At 37.5% G+C, this 25,644-nt stretch overlaps 1 protein-coding gene across 2 annotated transcripts in view; it reads left to right on the top strand.

Annotated features, from left to right (window-relative positions):
• Nucleotides 1-25,644, top strand: part of GRM5 (glutamate metabotropic receptor 5) — a gene marked incomplete at both ends in the record, with an annotated part of 544,087 nt that overhangs the window by 455,617 nt on the left and 62,826 nt on the right. For both annotated transcript variants that reach the window (XM_080912141.1, XM_080912140.1), the window contains one exon: nt 21,126-22,065. In XM_080912141.1, coding sequence (XP_080768267.1) covers nt 21,126-22,065 — 940 coding nt within the window. The remainder of the gene's footprint in view (nt 1-21,125; nt 22,066-25,644) is intronic.

Genomic DNA, 25,644 nt, shown 5'->3' with positions numbered 1-25,644 from the left:
TCAAGCTTCATGGGTTCTATAATTCATGGCAAGTAAAGTTATATCCATTCATTTATTAAGTCTTCTGGTAGGCCACTCAATAAAAGTATATTTTTTAATGAAAAAAAAATACCTCTTATCTACTATGCATATTTATTATTAACAAGATAAAATAATTAGAGTTACTCAATATAAGGCTTAGAACTTTTAGCCTTAGATTTGCCTCTTTTGTTATCTCTTTAATTTATTATTTATTTATTTATTTTTTGTTCTGCCCTCTAAGAAGGACTAAGGCATCCACCTTCTGGCCCTCCTTCTCTTTGACCTTCATAAGTTCTGTGAATTGTTTCTTGGGGGTTCAGAGCTTTTTGGGCTAGTATCCACTTATCATTGAGTATATATCATGAGTGTTCTTTTGTGTCTGAGTTACCTGACTCAGGATGATAGCTTCAAGTTCCATCCATTTGCCTAGGAACCTAATGAATTCACTGTTTTTAATAGATGAGTAGTACTCCATTGTGTAAATGTACCACAATTTCTCTATCAATTCCTCCGTTGAAGGACATCTGGGTTCTTTCCAGCTACTCGTTATTAGAAATAAGGCTGCTATGGTGAAACATGTATCCTTGTTAGATGTTGGAGCTTCTTTTGGGTATATTCCCAGAAGTGGTAGAGCTGGGTCCTTAGGTAGTACTATGTCCAATTTTCTCAGGAACCTCCAGACTGATGTTATCTCTTTAAAATAGGAACTCCCCATGCTACCCTGATGGGTCTCCACTCCTAGCTAATCCCCCAGCTTCAGATTCATAAAGGGCTGATCTCCAATATAGTGCAAATATATGAATTTAATATGAATCTTAGACTGACATAGAAACATCCACAGGCAATGTAGACTTGAGAGAAAAATTAAATCTGAGTGGTTAAATGAGTAAGTTTGGTGAAAAGAGAATTGTGGTAAACTGTGGTAAGGAAGTCAATTCGGCTGAAGTAGCAAGGTTTCCTTTCTCCCTGTGCACTTTATCTTGGGAGAGGAGGGTGCTCTTGCTCTCTGGCTATGACAGTGAGGGTAGTCTTCCCACTAAAATTTCTTATATCATCTGTTTCAACAGAGGAAAGAACAAAAGTGCCTAATTTTATATATTATGTCTCAAAATCTGTATGCCAAAGTGCCTTATTTGGGGATAGTGTGTCATGAACTCTATCTCTGACAATACTCTAAGTGCTAAATGTTTCTGCAAACTAACCAGAAAAAAAATAATAAAACCACTCTGCCCTTCTATCCTAGAAAATATTTTTCAACAAGGCTATTATCTTGAGGACTATCTGAAAATCAAATAAGAAAGGAAATGCAATCCTAGTAGACACATTACAATATTATTTACAGAGTGACAATGGAGGATGGATATTAATTTTGAGCATGAAATGGAAGGATACTAATTTCAGAATGGTGATGTCATCTGGAAACAGTCACATGGGAACTACAGAAGAGGCGTGATTATGTTTGTAAAGTGCCTTCATAGGACTGGGTATCACTTAAAATTAACATGACAAAATATTAATATTTTTTAAATCTTGAGTTTTAGTTCATAGCATATTCTGCACAATAAATTTTGCAACTTAAACTTATTTCAAGACATTCTTCTACATAATATTAAAATATAAAATGTACAAAAATGAGTAAGATATAAATGTTAAGGAAACTTACAGTAATAAGCCTTACAGCAATCAATATGAATCTACTGGTGTGTGGGCTTAAATAATGCAGTGGCTATAAAAATCAATGAAGAAATTTGCTTGAGAATTAACATTGCTAAAATTGGGAAATCTGTTCTCTAAAAAAAAACTAAACACAACAAAATTACCGCACTAATGAAATACTCGGAGAGAGGAAGAAAATGATGCAAAAGAAGCAATTTGGTTGAGATAGTGAGATATTTCTAAAAGATTCTATTTTTCAGAAACATATTTATGCATCCCCATTTCTTACCACTGTAAAAAATTTCTATTTTAAAAATTATATACATATATGTTTATAAGTATATAAATAGATATATATGCATATATTTATATATACTATATGTTATGTATATATAAGTAAGCATATGGGTGTCTATACATAGTATATCTCAAACATATATGCACAAATTATAAATATACATATATAATTTATAGAACACAATGTTTTCTGCAAAAGAATTTAAAGTAAGTTGCAAGAGTTGCAAGATGCTCAGATCTTAAATGTCTCTCTAAAGCTGCAAAATCGTTCCCGGTCGACTCTGTCAGGGGCTGGAGCTATGGAATTAGACCTAGTGAAAGTCAAAAGTAGAATCAGCTTGGCTTTCAAGCAGAAGCACAATGTGACAGGAAGTTAGGATGTTTCCTGCTTTTCCGCTCAAAAAGAAATGTACCTTCAAGTGCAGAGCTGAAAAGAAAAGAAAGTTAGCACATGTCAACATTTTAAAGTCAAAAGAAACATACTTTAGCAAGTCTTCTGGTTCCTTGAGTGACTTAATTGCTTCGGTGTTTGGGAACTGAATTTCACTCAAGGGCAAAAGTGAGCAGAGTTAAGCAACAGAGTCCAGAGGTAGTCTGTGAAATGAAGAAACTCATCCAGGGCCCTGAAACAAGTGATAGGTCTCTGATCTCCAGAGCCTGAGGGACCCATTGCAAACATTTATTTAATACATGTTTCTCCTTTTGTCTGACTCCATAGAATTACTTAAGCCTTCTTATACCTATGCTCACTTAATAACAACATGCAAGATTGCCTGGTATTGCTACCAGTATCACCTTAGTCTTTTCTGTTTCAGCCCTCAAGGTAAATCACATATTTTATAATTGAGACAATTAAGATTCAGCAAAATTGTATACATTATTTAAGATATGACCAAGGCAGGTATGCTACGATACTCCATTTTGCAGAAGTATCATTAGTTTTTACTCTCATATTTCCAGGAAATAGTGGGAAAATTAATTCAGATGCAAATTTGTCAAAATAATAATTATATCCAGTATGTTCTGGTATATTCACTGTAAATATAATTAAAGTGGGACAATTTAGAGTTTGTAATTAAATTTAGATGCAGAGTTTAGTTTTTATTAGTTAGTTTATTTATATTTTAAATGTTGTCCTCTTCCAGGATTCCCTTCCAAAAACTGCCTTTCTAAATCCAACCACACCCACATGCTTCTGTGGGGTGCTCCCCCACCCATCCAAACACTTGTGCCTCACAGCCCTAGCATTGTCCTATGCAGAGGCATGAAGCATTCACAGAAGCAAGGGCCTTCCCTCTATTGATGCCAGATAAGATCATCCTCGTCTGCATGTGCAACTAGAGCCATGGCTCCTTCCATGTGTACTTTTTGGTTGGTGGTTTAGATCTCTGATATGTCTGGCTGGTTGATATTGTTGTTCTTCCTATAGGGCTGCAAACCCTTTCAGCTCCTTCAGTCCTTCCCCTAATTCCCCCATTTGGGTCTCCATGCTCAGTCTGATTGTTGTTTGCAAGCATCTGCACCTTTATCTGTAAGGCTCTGGCCAAGCCTCTTGAGAGACATCTATATCAGGTTCCTATCAACAAGCACTTCTTGGCATCATCAATAGTGTCTGGGTTTGGTGGCCGCATACAGGATGGATGCCCAGGTGGAACAGTCTCTGGATGGCCATATTTTAGGTCTCTGTTCCACTTTTTGTACCTGTATTTCCTTTAGACAGGAGCAATTTAATATTCCTTTAGACAGGTTAAAATTTGAGAAGAGTAGGTCTTCCCATACCTCACTGGGAGCCATACCTAACCTCTGGATATGGTCTCTACAGGCCCTTTCTCCTCATTATTAGGTGTTTCAGCTAATGTCATCTTCGATGAGTCCTGGAAGCCTCTTACGTTCCTCGCATTAGGGACTTTCTGTTGGTTACCCCCAGTCTCCCATCACCTACACACCTCTGTTCAATGTCCTGACCTTCTGTAAGTCTCCTCTGTCTCCTCCCACACCTGATCCTACCTGCCTCCCTTTTTATTCCTACCTCCTCTCTTTCTCCCAAATCCCAACCACCCAAATAGTTTTGGTGGGATTGTTTCAAAATTCTCTACATTTGTTTGGTATTGGCTACTAGTTTAATGTATATTGCTTTTACGATGATTAGGTATAGGCCTTGAACTTCTGTTCTTTCCAAAACTTTTCATATGAAGGAGTATGGAATTTTGCCAATTTTTTTTCAATATCTAATGAGATGATCATGCATGTTTTCCCCCCTTTGAGTTTCTTTTCAGAGTAGATTACATTGATGAATTTTCTATTTGTTGTTATCCATTTTTATTTGATATGTTTTCATTTACATTTCAAATGTTATCCTTTTGCCCAATTTTCCCCTCCAGAAACCTCCTATCTTATCCCCCCTGCCATTGCTTCTAGGAGGGTGCCCACCTACCTACTCTTTCCAACCTCCCTGTACTCTCATTCCTGTACACTGGCATCGAGCCTTCACAGGACCAAGGGCCTCTCCTCCACTGAAGCCCAACAAGGCCATCCTCTGCTACAGACGCGACTGGAGCCATGTGTCCCTCAGCCTGTACTCCTTGTTAGTTTAGTTCCTGGAAGCTCTGAGGGGTCTAGTTGGTTGATATTGTAGTTTTTCTTATGGGGTTATAAACCCCCTTAGCTCCTTCAATCATTTCTCTACCTCCTTCATTGGGGACCTGTTCTCAGTCCAATGATTGGCTATGAGCACTGAGCCTTCCTTGCATCCCAGGGATGAAGCCTACTTGATAATGGTGAATTTTGATATGTTCTTGGATTCAGTTGGCAAGAATTTTGTTGAGTATTTTTGCATCAATATTTATAAGTAGAACTGGTCTGAAAAATCTTTCTTTGTTCGGGCTTTGTGTGGTTTTATATCAGCATAAATGTGGCTTCATAGAAAGAATTAGGTAGTGTTCCTTCTGTTTATATTTTTGTGGAATACTTTGAAGAATATTAGAACTAAGTCTTCTTTGAAGGGCTTTTGTAGTAGTATCTGATAATTTTTTAAATTTCTGTGGTTTATGTAGTTATGTCTTCCTTTTCATTTCTGATTCTGTTAATTTGAATACTGTCTCTGTGGCCTCAGGTTAGTCTGGCTAAGGGTTTAACTATTTTGTTGATTTTCTCAAAGAACCAGCTGCTAGTTTTGTTGATTATTTGTATGGTTCTCTTTGTTTCTATTTGGTTGATTTCAGCCCTGAGTTTATTTCCTGCCTCCTACTGCTTTTGGGTGCATTTGCTTTTTTGTTCTACAGCTTCCAGATGTGCTGTTAAGCTGCTAGTGTATGCACTGGCTAATTTCTTTGCTGAGGCTCTCAGATCTATGAGTTTTCCTCTTCGTGCTGCTTTCACTGTGTCTCACAGGTTTGGCTATGTTGGGCTTTCATCTTCATTAAATTCTACAAATCATTCATTTCTTGCTTAATTTCTTCCCTGACCAAATTATCATTGAGTAGAGAGTTGTTCACCTTTCATCTATATGTGGCTGTTTGCTGTATTTGTAATTGAAGGCCAGCCTTAGTTTATGGTGATCTGATAAAATGCATGGGATTATTTCAATTTTCTTGTATCTATTGAGGCTTGTATTGCGACAAATTAAATGGTCAATTTTGGATAAGGTACCATGAGGTACTGAGAAGAAGGTATATTCTTTGAAATGAAATGTTCTATAGATGTCTGTTAAATTCTTTTGGTTCATAACTTCTATTAGTTTCACTGTCTCTGCTTAGTTTCTGTTTCCATTACCTGTCCACTGGTGAGAGTGGGGTGTTGAAGTCTCCCCACTTCTTATTATGGGAGATTTAATGTGTGCTTTGTGCTTTAGCAACATTTCTTTTATTAATGTGTGTACCCTTGCATTTGAGGCATAGATGTTCATAATTGAGAGTTCATCTTGGTAAATTTTTCCTTTGATGCGTATGAACTGTCCTTCCTCATATTGTTGATGTCTTTTGGTTAAAAGTATATTTTTCTAGACATTAAAATGGCTACTCCAGCTTGTTTCTTGGGACCATTTGCTTGGAAAAAAATTTTCCCAGCCTTTTTGACTGTGGTACTGTTTGTCTTTGTCATTGAGGTACATATCCCAATAGCAGCAAATTGATAGGTCTCCTGTTCAGGTATCTAGTCTGTTGGTCTATGTCTTTTAATTGTGGAATTGAGTACATTGATGTTAAATATTAAGGACCAATGATTGTTGCTTCCTGTTATTTTTGTTATTAGAAGTGGAATTAAGTTTTTGTATCTATTTTCTTTTGGGTTTGTTGAAAGAAGATTAATTTCTTGATCTTTATTAAAAGTAGTTTTTCTCATTGTGTTGGAGTTTCCATCTATTATCCTTTGTAGATTTGGATATTGTTTGAATTTGGTTTTGTGATAGAATATCTTAGTTCTGCCATCTATATTAATTGATAATTGATAGTATTGTTAGGTATAGTAGCCTTGCCTGGCATTTGTGTTCTCTTAGGGTCTGTATGACATCTGCCTAGAATCTTTTGGCTTTTATAGTCTCTGTTGGGAAGGCTGGTGTGATTCTAATAGAGCTGCCTTCCTTTGTTACTTGACCTTTTTCTCTTACTGATTTTAATAGTCTTTGTTTTGTGTTTCTGGTGCTTTGACTCTAATGTGATGGGAGGAATTTCTTTTCTTGTCCAATCTGGAGTTCTGTAGGCTTCTTGTATGTTTATGGTCATGTCTTTTTTTAGATTAAGGAAGGTTTTTTCGTATAATTTTGTTGAAGATGTTTTCTGGTCTTTTAAGTTTGGAATCTTCACTCTCTTCTATGCCTATTTTCTTTAGGTTTGGTCTTTTTATTGTGTCCTGGATTTTCTGGACTTTTGAGTTAGCAGTTTTTTTTACATTTTGCATTTTTTAAAAGTTTGTGTCAGAGTTTTCTATGGTATCTTCTGCACCTGAGATTCTTTCTTCTATCTATTGTATTCTGTTGGTGATTCTTGCATCTATAACTTTTGATCTCTTTCCTAGGTTTTCTATATCCAGGGTTGTCTCTCTTTGTGATTTCTGTATTGTTTCTGTTTCCATTTTGTCTTTATTCTGGCTGGTTTTCTTCATTTTCTTTTCCTTTTAGATATGTCTTCCTGTATTATTTAAGGGACTTATGTGTTTCCTGTTTAAGTGCTTCTACCTGTTTGCCTGTATTTGTATCTCTTTAAGCAAGTTATTTGTCCTTCTTAAAGTCTTTTTTCATCATCATGAGATGTGATTTTAAATCAGAATCTTGTTTTTTCACTCTTGTTAGGATATCCAGGGCTTGCTTCAGTGGGACAATTGGGTTCTGATCATGGCAGATAGCTTTGATTTCTGTTGCTTATATTCTTTTGCTTGCCTCTTGCCATCTGGTTATCTCTAGTATTAGCTGCTTTTGCTGTCTCTGACTGGGATTGGCCTTCCTATGAGGTTGAAAGCCTGTAAGCCTGCGGTTTTAGGAATATTAGCACACTTGGGAGACAAGCTTCCTCCAGGCGATATTGGGGTGCTGATAGCTGTGTTCTTAGGTGTTAGCCCTCTTGGAAGACCAGCTCTCTTTATTATCTTAGATGTGTCTGTATTCTTGGGAAAGCTGTGATCTTAGGTGTGGCAGGACTCCTGGGAGACCAGCTCTCTGCAGGCAGAATTGGGATATGAATAGTTGCAGCTTAGGGTCAGCTCAGGGGTGCAGATTGAAATGAGAAGCATCATACTCCTGGCTGCTCTGTGGTTCTTGTGCCCCATGGGCTCCAGGCAGGTCCCATTTGGGCCCAGTATTTGGGCAGCAGTGATGATCTTTGGTGTTTCAGAACTCCAGGAATGACTAGGATAAGCATAGTTGTGGCACAGGGTCAGCTCCGGGGTGCAGACAGAAACAAGAAGAATTGTGTCTCTGGAGTCAGTGACAGACATGTTTAAGTATATGATACAAATGACTCAGCCTGTTACATCATGCAAATGAATGTATTTTATTTTTCATTATCAGCTTGGTTTTACATTAACTGAAGGTAACAATAACTAGATTAGAGTATTGCTAAATAGAATACAAATAGTTTATAACATGTATTAATTTAAATACTTTGTATTTACTAGCATAATTCTTCTATTAAAGTTTTTAGAACAATAATTGAAGATAAATGGACGGTTTAAAAGTGTAGGACACAGGGGTTTTTTTCCAATAATATGAGTGATGAAGTTATTCCCTTTAATGATGATAAGAACAATGGTTTGTCTGTAATGAGATACCACAGTTCTCTTATAGAAAAAAATGCAAAATGCCCTGTGACTCTTCTATTGTTCCAATTTTTATTAATTTATAAACAATTTCCAACTGGAAAGACATAACTAATAAACTAAGACATATGTCCACCTGTAAATATCACGTACTCCAGGGGAAAAGGTGCTTAAAGGCACCTCTCAATGGAACTTCCATGAAATAGTCACAAAAGAAGATAGAAATTACTCACATCCTGTTAGAAATACAGCAGTGAGAAATGCTCATGATGTTCTTCATGGTGATCAATCTGTGATTTGGCCAGAACAATGGCACAGTATTCAAAACCATTCTGATATGACCAAACTACAGAAAACAATGTGGTTTCATTGATTTCAATTTTATAGCCTACTGAAAACCATGACATTTCTTTTAAAGTCTTAAAACACTGTAAGTTAGTGCTTAATTTTACATTGTTTAAATGACTTGGAGAAGGCTTCATAAATTATTAGCATATTACCAGTGATTTGAAAGAAGTAAATGCTTCCTATCTTTGCACAGCTTAAAGATTGCAGTAAGTAGAGTGAAAAATGCAATGTTATGCTTTTTTGTACTTACAACTAAAGATAACATAATATCATTTTTGGAGCTACTTATATGTAAAGAGGCCAGGAAGATAAATCAGCCTGTCTTTCCCCTGCTACAGCATAGGACAGTATAACAAAACGCAGGCAACTTCAGACACTGGGTCACTTTTGTTTTATGTGTATACCTCTCCTCTGTTTCTTTCCCTCATTACATAATTATTCTGCCACTGTTGAAGTCACATATTGTTTTGCACAGACCTCACAATAATCCCTGAACTGTAGGGAGACAGATATTATCATTTTCCCCCTGAAAACCCTGTGTGACTTCTCATCTATGCCTCCATCTAATTCTTTGCTGATTGAGTCTGGGCTGTAAAGTGAATTCTCTTCCTGTCTCCACATTTTGACTCTTTGTTTGGCTTGCATCTTTTCAACCCTGTCAATGTTTATATTTCTTCTTCTCAAATTCCTTTCAGTTGTTATGAATGTCTTATCCTATCTCTTTAACTAAAAAGTGATGAAAAACAATGCCCCACACCTTCTAATCATGTTGTACCAAAGGTATTAATACTTCTAAAGTACTGCAAGGAGTGTCATGCCCTGAGATCATGACTCTAAAGAAACAAAGGACTTATTTCATATCACCATAGTGCAGCCTCATTACCTTAAATGGAGTTCATGCTCAATAATGCATATTGAATTCAGAATGAATGTTCTTTTTGTGCTCTGTCAAAAATTTAGTGGTTAAGTAAAAGAAAATTAATCATTCCCCATGTGCATCTTTCTTATGTGTTTGGTGGGTTGGTCTCATATTTTCTTTCTGTAATAAAAACCAAACATTTTATTTTGTTTAATCTTATAGTAGCTCACTTGGGAACTACTTAAAGATTACATTACTTAAAAATTAGAAACAAGTAGTTCTGGGAAGAAAAACAGAAAACAACCTTTGGGTAAGAAAATGCTTATGACTTTGTAAGCAGCCTTAAGAAAAGTAATACAAACTGAGGCCCATACAAATCCTAGAATTCCTCAAAGGGAAAAAAAATATAGGGTATATGAGGACAGAAAAATAAAATTTATCTTAGAAAGTGTCTGGCAAAGGTCTGCATCAGAAAGTAAGAAAGCCTTTGAATACTTGCTAGGGAAAACCAGTCACTGGGAGAAATTGCTTCTTAGGGGTCAACTTAGTTTAAAAAATGGTTTTATAAATCTGAATGGAAATACAAGAAAAATGACTTGACCATTCTACCAGAAAGGTAAATAAAAATTAGCCCCAAAGCCCTTCTTACACCTTATGATATATGTAAGTCAGAATCTCTGGATTTTAAAGGAAGATTTTGATGTTTGATTTCAACAAAATGCTAAAGTAGCTTTAAGGATTTTATAGATTCATTCTTGTGAACTTGCTACAATAGTCTTTTCTTGGTCATGGTACTGGTCCATGAATACAATGAGTATAAACCTCAGGGATTTTCAGATTCAAATGTTCATTTTAGCTCATAAAATTTTTCATTGTATCTGTTTTATGTCTGGAGACACAAAAGTACAGTCAAATAATCTTATTACTCAAATGCCTTGGAAGTGGAAAATGAATGTATGTCTTCTTATTACTCACGTGGTCTTTTCTCAGATAGTATCAATCCTCTGACCTATCCTCCGGTGAATAGTCTGAAAGCATGGTCTTTAGTACCACTGATAAAGCAATAGCAAAAAAAAAAAAAAAAAAAAGGTCTCTGTTCTAATATTTTTCAGTCTTCCTATTGCAGAGTCCAGAGAGACTAATGATCTCTTTGGGGGAACTTGTCACTCAGGCTTAGGGAATCTGAAAAGTCATTTTGTGAGAGAATCTACAGAATAGAAGAATAATGAGGAACTAGCTGTGATGAGAATGAATGAGACACTAGAAAGGGAGAGGAGTGTTTCATCCACACTTATTATTTCAGTCAGGGAATTATGTGCTGGGCTCCTCCACTCCTATTCTACTGCAGCAGTGTGAACAGAAGTCATATTTTTCAGTTGTTCTCTGCAAATGTGATCTGGGATAAGCCTTCCCTTCCTCATTCTGCAGTGCTATTAAATCATTCTTTATGTTTTAGCTGTGAAATAAACCTTAGTACAAAATTTCAGACCTCCTATAAAATATAAGAAATAAAAAAATGAGAACCAAAAATCAGCTCTAGGTTTTTCAGCTCTTCAAAGGAACTTTACTAAGTGAATCCAAAGCAATGGGTATGCAGTAAACTATGATGGTGAGTAAATTCTTCAAATGAAGAATGTGTGGTTGTGAGGACACTGGAAAACAGTGTAAAGAGTGTGTCATAATTCCTCCGTGTTCTCCTTTGTTATGGGTGCTATATGCTAGAAAACTTACTGGGCACAAAAACAGTAATTTTCTAACCTATGTCTCTGGCCAGACACCTTCAGGATGCACACCCCAAGGTGAAAACCTCCTGAAAAGCTTGAAGCAAAGAAATTCCTTAGAAGCTGGGACAGCAGGGGCTGTTGACTGCCATTGAAATATGTTCCACTAGTTGGGCTGCTTTCACTGCCCTCAGTGGAAGAGAATGCGCCTAGCATTGTAGAGACACAATGTGCCAGGGTAAGGGGGTACCCAGAATGGGGGCTCCAACCTCTGAGAGGAGAAGGGGAGGGGGGAGGTAACAGTGGGGAAAGGCTGAGAGGTGGACATGAATTGGAATGTAAAGTAAATTAAAAGTATGCTAACAAAGAAGAAGAAAGAAGAAGGAGAAGGAGGAGGAGGAGGAGGATGAAGAAGAAAGAAGAAGAAGAAAAAGAAGAAGAAGAAGAAGAAGAAGAAGAAGAAGAAGAAGAAGAAGAAGAAGAAGAAGAAGAAGAAGAAGAAGAAGAAGAAAAGAAGAAGAAAAAGAAAAAGAAGAAGAAGGAGGAGAAGGAGGAAGAGGAGGAGGAGAAGAAGAAGAAGAAGAAGAAGAAGAAGAAGAAGAAGAAGAAGAAGAAGAAGAAGAAGAAGAAGAAGAAGAAGAAGAAGAAAAGAAGAAGAAGAAGAAAAAGAAAAAGAAGAAGAAGGAGGAGAAGGAGGAAGAGGAGGAGGAGAAGAAGAAGAAGAAGAAGAAGAAGAAGAAGAAGAAGAAGAAGAAGAAGAAGAAGAAGAAGAAGAAGAAGAAGAAGAAGAAGAAGAAAAGAAGAAGAAAAAGAAAAAGAAGAAGAAGGAGGAGAAGGAGGAAGAGGAGGAGAAGAAGAAGAAGAAGAAGAAAAAGAAGAAGAAGAAGAAGAAGAAGAAGAAGAAGAAGAAGAAGAAGAAAAAGAAAAAGAAGAAGAAGGAGGAGAAGGAGGAAGAGGAGGAGGAGAAGAAGAAGAAGAAGAAGAAGAAGAAGAAGAAGAAGAAGAAGAAGAAGAAGAAGAAGAAGAAGAAGAAGAAGAAGAAGAAGAAGAAGAAGAAAAGAAGAAGAAGAAAAAGGAAAAGAAGAAGGAGGAGAAGGAGGAAGAGGAGGAGGAGAAGAAGAAGAAGAAGAAGAAGAAGAAGAAGAAGAAGAAGAAGAAGAAGAAGAAGAAGAAGAAGAAGAAGAAGAAGAAGAAGAAGAAGAAGAAGAAGAAGAAGAAGAAGAAGAAGAAGAAGAAGAATGGGCATAAATGTATGTTACAGTGCCAACCATCAATCATGTCACCACTAGATCACCTTTCCCAGTGGCAACATTCCAATTGATTGTGACATATTTATTTCTTGTTAAGTAGCCTCAGGACCTCCTTCTGAGGAGTAGATGATAAGGTTTCTTCCTACAATGGATTTAAAATAATTAAATAAGTAACACAAGTAAATGACAAACATGAACGTTTTGATCCCTGTCTCGGCTTGTCAACATATCTTACTCAACTTCAAATGACACCTCTGGGAACTAAAGGCAATTACACTTCCTTGTCTGTATGAAAATCATACCCAGCTTCTGTGACAGGATCTGATACTTCACATAACTCAAAATTAGTGTTAGTTCATTTCTTCATTCACTTTGGCAAATGAGAATAAACCCATTTCTAATTAGAGTAGGTACTGACAAAAAAATCCCTAACATTTTATGTAGAGATTAAATTTTTATTTGTGGCATTCTATTTAAATTACATGTATTTATACATGCACTGTTACTCATGATGGGAACATATACCCTAACCCTCATTTTGAGGTTACAAGACAACTTATGGGAGTCAATTCTTTCTTTCTGGAGTGTGAGTCCTAAGGATAGAACACAGTTCATGGGGAATTTGGTCAAACTCCCTAACCCTCTGAATCTTCTTGTCCCATGACATAGTTTGTTTCCAGTTAAGGTAATATATAAAACAGTGAGCTAGTATACCTATCTAGAAGAACACTTTGGATTTTGGTAGCTGTTTAAAATTTTAAAGTATTGCAATTAACTGACTTTTTTGGGAGGGGGGAGGATGAATCAAATTATTTAAAGATATTTATGGTATATATAAATATACCACTTCACATGCCTATAACCATAGACTGAAGCAGTAGATGGAAAAACCTAGATTTAAGAAGCAGGTTAACGAAAAGGGCAGGGTTCCAGTTCAATGAAAGGCCTTGTCTCAACAGAATAGGCTGAAAAGAATAAAGACACTATATGTATTTCTTTGGCCTCCATATACTTACATGTGTGTACAGGTACTCCTGAATTTACAGTTGCATGCAATACAAACATCACACACACAGGAAGAAAGAAAGAAAGAAAGAAAGAAAGAAAGAAAGAAAGAAAGAGAGGAAGGAGGGAGAAGAGATGGAAAAGAATTATTCTATTTGCTTTATCTGAAAGGAAAAGATGATGGGGCAGCAATGAAAGGAAAAGCCACTGAAAGGAAAAGTCACGGGGCACCAATGTTATGAAAAGATGACGTTCCGGGTTTCAGCACCAATGTTAGGGGAAGGATGAAGAGAGTGGTGGAGGGCATATGGCCCATGGAGGTGTGCCAAGGCCTTGGGGCAAGGGAGATGCCTTTGGGGGGTCTATGTTGGGAATCCCTTCCCCCTGAGGGACCAGCCACACAACAGTACAGTACAGAATAGAGTTTATTCAGGTCATGGGGTGTTGCTACCATCTCCGATCAGCAGAAAAGGATCGACGACACAGGGTTCGTCTCAAAGCAGTTTATTCGGAAACCTTACAGCATGCAAGTGAAAATCTTTCTCTCCTTTCTGTCTCTCTTTCTGTTTCTCTTTCTCTCCTATCTGCCACCAAGCGCAGTCCCTTTTATCCTCTCTCAACTCCACCTCCTCAGTCCATGTTGCGTGGCTGCAGTTCATAGGTCCATGTCATCTGGCCTGATCTCGCATCATGGGTGTGCCTGCCTGCGCATCTTGCATGGTGGGAGTGGCTAATCTGGGGGGGGGGGCAGGAGGAAGTCAGGTGCTAGTCACAAGACTAGGCTGGAGTCCCAAGCACCACCTTTGGACTGCCGCCACACCCACTCTCCACAATGGGGGAGTTAAGAGGGTGGTAGAGGCAGAGAGAGAGAGGAATAGAGGAGTAGAGGAGTAGAGAAGAGGCCAGCCATGAGCACGTGTTGGGAGAGGAGGGAAGGGAAGGGAAGAGGAGGGGTAGGGGTGGGAGAGCAAGGCTGCAAGAGCACAAGAGCAAGAGAGAGAGGAGGGGTCAAGCAGCTCCTTTTATAGTGTCAGGTCACTGGGGCAGAGCATACCTGACTACTGCTGGGTAATTGAGGGGGAGGGTATACCTGGCTGTTGCTAGGTAACTGATGGGTGGGATTTACAGAATCCCAACAGTAACTCTCTTCATAACTCACAAGAAATGAATTGTCTAGGTCCAGTGATTTTTTTTTCAAGTGAAACTAATAAAAGATAAAGCATCTATAAAATGATAAAAGCATGATTGTTTCTGAAAAAAAAGAAAAAGAAAAGAAATCCTAACAAAGCCTGTGAGGTTCCTACTTAGCTTGGCCATTTCTGAGTGTAATCTTGTACCTAAAATCCAACCGTAGTAATGGAATCCATACTTTTGTTTATATTAGTATATAATAGCTCTATACCTAAGACTTTCTAGATGCAGAAAAAAAATAATTTACTCCAGTCATCAGGATGATAATTGCATGCCTTTTAAGGTAAATAGTACTTTCTGAGTTGCTATGCCAACCATCAGAATGATTTTCAGTGTATTAAGCTATCACTAATGGACAAAAGACAAACTTCATAATTAACATCAAGAGATGACAATCAGGTAAAGAAGACAAATTTAAAACATTTTTGTTTATATGAAAACAGACTGAAATTGCTAGTAGGTATAGTAGATAAAATGACATACTAAAATTTTATTAACTTGTAAAATATTTCTAATTCATCTGAACTCTCTGACTTAGAGAAATACACTGGCATCTGTCTCCTGTTTGCTCAGCCTGAACAGGCAGGTGGAATGGGGCTTGAGAATGTATCTGTCAGGGAGCTGTTAAAGTCAGAAACATTGAGTAGATGTGCTATCAAAATGTGAAATAGGAACACAGCTGTGAGTGAGCAGACACATCATCTTTAGGGTCTCTAGAGGTCACAGAGTCATGTATCCCATTAGGAGATCTAGAAACATGTTAGTGGGATCACACAATGAATGTGGATGATACTATTCTGACACTATTTCCTTGAACAAGCTGTTGTATTTTCAGTTTAAGGTGTGAAAAGATGTGTTGTTCTAGTGAAAAGAAAAATTGTGGGATAAATAGTAAAAAGGAAAAGTCAATAGGAAGCACAGAAGTAATGTCAGATACTGTCATTGTTTTCTTATCCAAGATCTTATTATTTCCTATTGCTAGAAAATAATAAAACACAGAAAACTCCATGCCAATGATGAAGATTAGTAATCCTAAATCCTACTCTCTGAGAAAGAAAACCTGTGTATTCTTCCCATATGCAGACCTTATATATTATATGTGTGTAGAAAGCCTTCAGTGCTTACATGAAATTAAGAATAGTACTAAATGTGCTAAAGTAAACAGGTAAAAACCTACAAGACTTCAACTTTAGATAAAAACATTCAGACAATTAAGAAATGCAAGGGAGCAAGAAAAAATAGTTTTTCCAGGAAAGAGCACATCAATTGATTATCTAATAGCAAATGATCAGCCGTGAAGGCATCCATGTAACATTATACATACTGGGAAGGTAATTATGTACCTAGGAATGTGTGTGTGCGCACATGCAAGCATGGGTTTGAAAGAAGGCAAGGATAGGTATATAAGAAGGTTTGGAGGGAGGAAAGGAAAGGGGGAAGGATGAAATCGTATTACTACTTCCAAAGCTGTAAGAAGGTATAATGAGGGTTCTAGATTATGAGACTGGAGAGATGACCATGAGAGGGAGAAAAAGGTGCCCAGAAAGAGGAAGACCATGAGGATAAAGGTGAAAAGAAGATTTCAGGGTAAGAAGACACAGGAAAGAATAGTGTGGGAAAGAATGGGGAGAAATAGTAAAAACATTTTAATTTGAAAAAGTCCACAATGATGCCGAATATTTATAAAGTGACACTTTTAGAAGAAAGTATTTGTTTCTTTACCACAGCATACTGCCTCAAAATCCCCCGAGTTTCCATCACTGAATTGTATTTTGTTACACTCTTTAATGAATCGTGGTACAATGTATGTGACTGAAAACTCAAATGTCATTCCACTGCAAGATCTGTTGATCATAATCTTATAAGAGTCTAATCTATTCATGAAGAACACTTGCAAAAGGGCTTTGTTGAAATGGTGTTACCATTTAAGTACACACAAAGCCTTTTAACTGTTTCACAATAAATGAAACAATATTCATATGAATGTATAAATTCCAATAACGTCACAATGGCATCATGTGAGAACCATATCTCATGCACAGTTTCTCAACACATAAAGTTAAGGAGTTGCTGTCAGTTACATACATAAGGGTTATGGATTGTACAGGAAGAATTCAAGAATCTACCTTACATAGAAATGATGATTAATGTTATGCTATGCAAAGTATTGAGAAATTGGGGGTGCTAATTACATTTAGATAGAATGGAATTTAGAACAGAATGGCAGAGACTTGTATTAAAAGAAAGTCCTTAAGTTAAATATTCAAATTTTTCTGTTGCTACATGTTGTGAGAGAATCCTGCTTTCTATAACACATAGAATTTTCTCTATGTTAGTAATAACATATGAACAATAGCAATGCATGACCTAACAGTGGAAACAGCCTCTCTATAATGAACTGTTATGCATCTACACACACACACACACACACACACATATATAATCACAAACATAGATGCATTGTTCTTTAAGAATAAAGATAAAGTACTTTCAATAAGGGAAAATTTATGAACAAAACCTCTATGACACACTGAAGTATCAAAAGTAGTATTTTAAAACTCTTATCAATTAAGCAAATAAACATTTTTATTGAGATAGGATTTCATCTTGCTTCCAACTGGCTATGTAGTTAATGATGATTGACTTCTTCATTAGTGTGATTTAAAACATGTCCAACTGTTCATAGTTTATATAGCCTAGCAATCAAATTTATGATTTTCTGCATTCTAGGTAAGCATTGTACCAACTGATCTGTAGCCTCAGCCATTTTTATTTTAACACACAAGCATTGTATGTGAATATGGGTGACTAAAACATGAACACAGATTTATGGACTAGCAGTAAGATATGTATTTGTTTATAAATGAAGATGTAAATAATAACTTACATTTACTTTGGACAATTCACAAATTTTTGTGGGGAGATTTTTTTTTAAGTTACTTATTTAACATTACATCTCAATCACAGTTTTGCCTCTCTCTTCTCCTCCCAATCCCTTCCTTCTATCTCATCGCTGCTCCTTGGCATCCACCTTTCATTACCTAAAGGGGAGGCATTCCATGAATGTCAACCAGCCTTCATATATCAAATTGCAGAAAGTCTAGAGGCACTTTTTTTATTGGGACCAGATAAAGCAGTCTATTTAGGTGAACGGAATTGAAAGACAGGCAGTACACTCAGAGACAGCCCTTGCTTCCACTTTAGGAGTCTTACATTAAGATATAGCTGCACAACTGTTACATACGTACCGGAGGGCCTGGGTCCGTCGCATGCATGCTTTCTCTCTGGCAATTCAGTCTCTATGAGCCCCTGTGTGTGGGGAGCCGAATGCAGATGCCATTACAAGATGGCGCTGGCTCCCTCACGGTTTGAGGTAAACAACTCCATATATAGTAATGCTCTTGTCAGCTAAGGCGCTGCACCCTGCTCATGCGCAGTACATAACCTATCTCCGGCCAATCCCGAGGCCTCTGGTGTCAGCAGACTGGTGACAACCAATCATGGAAAGCCCCATATGCGCTTCTCCCTATATAAGTGGACAGCTAGGGTAGTTCGGGGCCCCCTCGCTTCCTGCTCTCCCTTCAATCAAGAGGCTCCCACAATAAAGCGTGATCTGAGAAGAATCCTCTGGTGGTGGTCATCTTTCCTCCCTGGTCGAGGAGCGCGCCGCACCTGTGTGCCCAGGTTTGGTGATTATGTAGTTTTTCTTTGTGCATCCTTCCTTACTTTTTTTCTCTCTTCCAAAGGCTTCCCAAAGCTCCACTTAATGTTTGGCTGGGGTTCCCTACATCAGTTTCCTTCAATTTATGGGTGAAACCTTTCTTATGACATTCACGGTAGGCTCATGACTGCAAGTATAGAAGAATATCATTAATAGCATCGGAGTGGGACCCTCTTATACAATGGGTTTCAAGTTAGGCCAGTCATTGGTTGTTCCTCTCTTCAAATTCTATTTCATTTCTTACTCCTCCTCACAGAATTTTTAAATTAAAATGTTTTTATAATTTTCATAAGATTAAATATAATAGGATAAAACAAAACCACCACCATTTCTGAGTAGAAAAGGCAAGACAACAGAAAAATAAAAGCCCTGTTAGAGAAGGCAAAAGAATCAAAGATCCATTCATTTACACATTCTGGAGTCCCATAAAAGTACTAAAAATGAATGCTACAATAGATATGCAGTGGACCTGGTGCAGACCCATGTAGGCCCTGTGATTGCTGCTTCAGTCTTTGTGAGTTTATATGAGCTTTGCTCTGTTGTTTTGGTGGACCTGGTTCTTCTGCTGTTCCTCATGCCTTCTAGCTCTTACACTGTTTCTGCCTTCCTTTCTTTGGAGTTCCCTGAGCTCTGAGAGGAAGGATTTGAGGAGACATTCCATTTAGAGTTGTGTGTCCCAAGGTTTTTCTTTCTGCATAATGTCAGGGTGTAAGTAACTGTATTTTATTCCCATCTGCTGTTGGAGGAAACTTCTCTAATAATGGATAAATAAGACACTGGTTTATGAGTAGAGGAGAATATCATTAAGAATTATTTTATAGTTACTTGCTTTTACAGATCTGTATTTGGTTTTATCATAGATTTCTAGAATATCTATTCTCTATTTTATCTATTCTGCTTGGTCATTTAAGCAATTTCAGGTATAGGTTACATCTCATGGAGTGAGTTTTACATCAAATACGATGTTGGTTACCTAATCCCACAAGGTTTGTGCCACCATTGGCCTAGCAATTTGCAGAAATGCCGGATTGTAGATCAAAGACTTTGAGCTTGGGTTTATGTTTACATTTCTATTTTAGTGGTAACTTTAGATGGCAAAGACACTAGAATATGGAGGTAAGGATTCTGTGTAGGCAAAGCTCAAATTCTCTATATTCAGTGAATTATATGAGCATCATCTTTGGCAAATAGGCCAATTTCCAAAGACCCTTTAGGCCTACAATCCAATTGAATAAGAGCTTCATTTGGTGAAAGAGATGGTCAGTTGAGGCTGCACCTCCTTCATTATTTCAAGACTTTGTTAGTGTTGTCTTCATATATTAAAGTTTCCATTACACTAGATTCCCCTATGGCCCTCAGATGCCCTTCAATTCTGTCTTTCCTCTATGCCTAACCTCTCTGGATATATAGATTGTAGCTTGTCATCATTTATTTAATAATTAATATACACAAATAAGTAAATACATACCATATTTATCTTCTTGGTCTGGGTTACCTCACTCAGGATAATTTTTTTCTAGTTCTATTCATTAACTTATAAATTTCATGACATCATTTCTTTAATAGCTAGTGTTAATCTGTTATACAGATAAACCTTATTTTCTTTATTTTTCTGATGAGTGACATCTAGATTGTTTCCAATCTGGGGCTAGTAGGAATAGAATGCCAATGCACACCATTGAGCAAATGTTCCTATGGCGATGAAGCACCTTTTGTGTATATACCCAAGAGTGGTATAGCTGAATGTTGATGTAGATCTTTCCAATCTTTCTCAGGAACCACTACACTGTGTTAGATAGTAGAGGTAAAATTCTGAACTCCCTCAAGTTATGGAAGATTATTCTGTTTGTTCCATATCCTCGGCATAATTAATTGTCACTTGTATTGTTGATAATAGCCATTATAATGGGTGTGAAATGAAATCTAAAGGTAATTTTTATGTGCAGAGCCCTTATAGCTAAGCATGTTGAACATTTGTTTCTCAGCCATTAGAGTTTACCCTTCTGAGAATTCTCTGCTCAGATCTGTACTCCATTTTTTTTTTTGTTAGAAAAAAAATTAGTTATTCAATTTACATCCCACTCACTGCTCCACTCTTGGTCACCGCAAACCATAATTCTTCCCACATGCCCTTCCCCTTCTTTTCTGAGTGGATGAAGGTACCATGAGTACCCCCAAAACCCGGCATATAAAGTATCAGTGAGGCTAGATGCATTCTACAACTGAGGCTTACTTTTCAATTTTTATTGTTGTTCTTCCTATGGGACTGCAAATTCCTTCAGCTCATTCATTCCTTCCCTTAACTCCCCCTCCACTGGGGTCTGCAAGCATCTTAATCTGTACCAGTAGGGCTCTGGCAGAACCTCTCAGAAGACAGCTATATCAGGCTCATATATCATGTCAGCAAGCAATAGTGACTGGATTGGTGGCTGCATATAGGATGAATCCCCAGGTGGGGCAGTCTAAGTTACATCTTTTAGCAATTCATGAAAATATCAATAAGGTTTTATAGTAGAAGCATTTTTTCAAAGTATGCAGATGATCTTAGGCTTATAACTTCTCCATTGATCCTACAGCAGCCTAACTAGCTAAAACTTGAATACTGATACATGATGCAAAAAAGGTAGAGTCATAGGTAATCCTTCCTTTCTATTTTTTAATCGTTCATGTGCTTGTTTTTTATAAGTTGTATGAGAAACAAATTATAAAGGTGAGTGGAAAACTGAAACAATTGAAGGGAGGTGCTTGTAAGCTGGTAAACCAAATAAGTTTATCTCATTCTTTTTATATATGTGTCTGTGTCTCTGCAGGTTGTGATTTGATCCCAGTCCAGTATCTTCGCTGGGGTGATCCTGAGCCCATTGCAGCTGTGGTGTTTGCCTGCCTCGGTCTGCTAGCCACCCTGTTTGTTACTGTAATCTTCATCATTTATCGGGACACTCCAGTGGTCAAGTCTTCCAGCAGGGAGCTCTGCTACATCATCCTTGCTGGCATCTGCCTGGGCTATTTATGTACCTTCTGCCTCATTGCAAAACCCAAGCAGATTTACTGCTATCTTCAAAGAATTGGCATCGGTCTCTCTCCAGCCATGAGCTACTCAGCCCTTGTAACCAAGACCAACCGAATTGCAAGGATTCTCGCTGGCAGCAAGAAGAAGATCTGTACCAAAAAGCCCAGATTCATGAGTGCTTGTGCCCAGTTAGTGATCGCTTTCATTCTCATCTGTATCCAGTTGGGCATTATTGTGGCCCTCTTTATCATGGAACCTCCAGATATAATGCATGACTATCCAAGCATCCGAGAAGTCTACTTGATTTGCAACACCACCAACCTAGGGGTTGTTACTCCTCTTGGATACAATGGATTGTTGATTTTGAGTTGCACATTCTATGCGTTCAAGACCAGAAATGTCCCAGCCAACTTTAATGAGGCCAAATATATTGCTTTTACCATGTACACAACCTGTATCATATGGCTGGCCTTCGTGCCTATCTACTTTGGCAGCAACTACAAAATCATCACCATGTGTTTCTCAGTCAGCCTCAGTGCCACAGTGGCCCTGGGTTGCATGTTTGTGCCGAAGGTGTACATCATCCTGGCCAAACCGGAGAGAAATGTGCGCAGCGCCTTCACAACCTCTACAGTGGTACGCATGCACGTAGGAGATGGCAAGTCATCATCCGCTGCCAGTAGATCCAGCAGCCTAGTCAACCTGTGGAAGAGAAGGGGCTCCTCTGGGGAAACCCTAAGGTAACAGTTGTGAGGTCATAGGAGGGCGTCACTGCTAGGGAAACAGTTGCATTTCAATAGATGTCTACATGATGGAAACTACAGGAGTCTAGGAGCTTCAGGCTTTGACCCCATTTCACAATGTTTATTGTAGAGTTGATGCTTGTTGTCTAGTTATGCAATCTAAGGTTAGAAGCATAGGAATCAAGATTACTAATAAAAGTTACTCAATAAGGAAAGTTTGTTATGCAGGGCAAAAAGAACAGAGGCGTGCTCAATTTTAATAAAAATAAGCAAGTTAAACACATCATGGGAGATGTTTTAATAGCACAAAAGGATGAAACAACACAATACATTTGCATGTACCCATACTAAATTCAATAACTTTCTAATTCTTTGTTGCCTAGATTTCTATCCCATTCTAAGTTCAATATCATTAACAGCTGCTTACAGCTAGTCTGCAAATGATCTGGAGCCAACAGCCAATACATAAGTGAATTTGAATGTTACCCTTGCAACTGTCCCTAAGATTCAAAATGAAGATCATGAGTCCTGTGACCAAATTCTAAGATATTAAAATTGTCACACAGATTGCTGAGAGCTGAAAATAGGGTAATAGTATTCAATAGATCTGTGGAATATGAATAAAAATGTCCTCTACTTTGGAAGTACCTACTGAAAAACTGGTCAGGAAATCTCTACTGGGATTTGATAGTCTTTCTAAATACTGGCTACATTAATGTAGCTAAATAACTTTTAATTGAAAAATAAGTGTCTTTCAAAGTGAAGATATATATCTAAATAATATTGCTTAAACTATTCTTCTATAGTGCCATTTAGCCTCCCAGGAAGTTTTTTCTGCCGTGATTGGTAGTGATGATGGATATGAGGTCTCTGCTGAGGTTTAATGGATCCATGAGATTCTTGAAAATGTTTAGCCAGGAAGCCTAATCTGTTGGTGTTAAGTTGTATCTTCACATCATTCTCTCATTCAGTTCTTTTCTAATGATGTTACATTTCTCATCTCTTCCCATCCAGTCTGTGTCAGACACATGAAAAGATAAGTTGGATCTTTTTTTTTTCTTTTACAAATGCCAAAAGAGTCTCGGTTCATACACTGAAAGCCTTCCATATATCTAACCTGCTACCATATTTCTCTCATGCCTTCCTGATGCCTCTATTAAACGCTCCTGAAACTTCTGAAAAATCAACATTTCAGGATGGCTCAGATGTTTATATTTTAGACTTTTTTTTCATAAGTCTTTTTTTTTTAAATAAATAATTTCTAGGGAAATTTGATCATAAGACACACTAGCTGGCATGGAAAGGCAATTTTTACCTAGATCTACACACTGAGAGTTCAAGCATGTCATTAGTGATGTTTTAGCGTATTTGATGAACTGATGGGTTTAGAAAAGGGCTTTAGTTTCTGTTTGTCTTCTAATAGCCATAACTAGTGGGTTGTGATCATACTAGCTTTCCCAAGGAGTTTACAACCTTCAGTGTTCTGGGTGATAAATGTCCCCTCAACTTCTATCATTATCAGTCTCCTATCAAAAAGTGGAGTGGTAATGTGTTTTGATATACTTGATATATTTCTCTAAGCTATGTTAGTATATTTTAGTTATTGTATTTCAATCTTTTAAAAATTATCAGATATGAGATCTTTTAAAATTATTTTACTGGATATTCTCTGTATTTACATTTCAAACGTTATCCCATTCCCTCCCCCGTCCCTTCCCCTCCCTCTCCATTTGTTTCCACGAAGGTGCTCTCTCTCCCAATCACCCTCTCCACCTCAGTGCCTTGGCATTCCCCTACACTGGGAAAACACGTCCTCACTGGACCAAAGGCCTCTTCTCTGATTGATGCCAGACAATGCTGTCCTCTGCTATATATGCAACTTGAACCATGGGTAACTCCATGTGCGCTCATTGGTTGATATGTTAGTTCATGGGAGTTGTGGAGGGTTTGCTTGGTTGATAATGTTGTTCTTCCCATGAGGTTGCAACCCTTTCAGCTCCTTCAGTCCTTTCTCCAGCTCCTTCATTGGGGCCCCCGTGTTCAGTCAGATGGTTAGATGCATTCTCAGTTGTATTTGTATGACTCTAGCAGAGATTCTGAAGAGGCATCCATATCAGGTCCTGCCAGTAAGCATGTAGATGTCTCAGCCACTAAAGACTAGGCTCAGATTCAAAAATACAGATATAGGAACTTGTGGCCATATGCCAACTTGTTTTCTTTTGGGAGTCATATAGTTTATGGTACTGGATCTAGAATTCAGTCCAGTTTGGTGTTATGATCTCAAAAAGGTGAAGAGAGATGTAAGAGCAATTATTGTTGTACACAACTTTTGAAAAAGCCTTGTCTGTCCATGTGATTATAGCTTAGATAGACTAGTATCTGATTATAGAGAGATTTTCTTTAGGGCATATGCTGTTGATGTGGAGAAAAAACAATAATCAGAAAGATCTTGTCATCTTCTTGCAGTATATTCTATCCCTGCTACTGTTTTTAAACTGCAATTCTAATTGAGGAATGTGACCTAAAATTTATTTTCTCATTTGTTCCTTCCTGATACTAAACTAAAATATTATCCTTCTTTAATACAGAGTCAAAATGCTTAAAGAACTAACAAACTTTGTCACATTGAAAGACATGACTGGTATAAATTGGCCTCCCATTCAAATCACAGTTTTATAAAGGTCAGTGTATATACTATAATAGTTGTTGGCATTAGGATAGCCCCTTTCCCTAGCAATGGCCCCACACACAGGTGACAGGAACCTGGCACATTAATTGCCATGGAAACAGCCAAAGCATTCCCAGAAGACATCAGTTCAAAATCCTACCTCCATCTGGGAGCTAGTGACGTCACTACTCCTACAAAAGACCGAAACCCCTCCTCCTCGTTCTCTTTCTCTTCTTCTCTTCTCTTGACCTTGACCCCTGTCCCGTCCCCTTTCTATTAAACCTCTCCATGTGGAACTGTGTTTGGTGTGGTCTGTCCTGGCATGGGCCGAGATATCTAATTAACAACAATAGTACATAATATTCTGATTTTAAAGAATATACTAATGTTTAGTTAACAGCCTATAGAAAGCCATCAAGAAAGCTTTTTAAAATCAGATTTAATTGCAAGAACCCATTTTCAGGTCTTTATAAACAGGTTCTGGTTGTTAGAAAACAGTCTTGTCAGAATCCTATTTAAAAATGGTTGTTATGTCTTATTAAATAAAACTTCCTCAAATATCTACCATAAACTGATAAGATAATTACTGTATCATGACATTGTTTATAAGGGAAACTGGATGGAGAAAATGGTCATTTTCACTGCACAAGCTAAGTTTTCTACAACAGGAAATGGTCATAAACAGTAGCAATAGAGGTTTGAATAATAGAAAAGAATGAGAAAACTGGTAAAGGAGACAATGGGAAAAATACAATGGCAGTTTAAAGAATTTAAATCACAAAACTTCAGCTGTGGGTCAACTGCTATCTTCTGCTATATCTTCATTTTTACAGAATTTTTCATATATATTATTCTTCTAATATTTATAGTTGTTTTGAAATATGAAAATGTCAGCATTCGTCCATTCC

The sequence above is a fragment of the Micromys minutus genome, assembly GCF_963924665.1.
Source record: "Micromys minutus genome assembly, chromosome: 2".
In the NCBI taxonomy this organism is placed as follows: Eukaryota; Metazoa; Chordata; class Mammalia; order Rodentia; family Muridae; genus Micromys; species Micromys minutus.
This window is presented reverse-complemented; position numbering and strand designations above follow the sequence as displayed.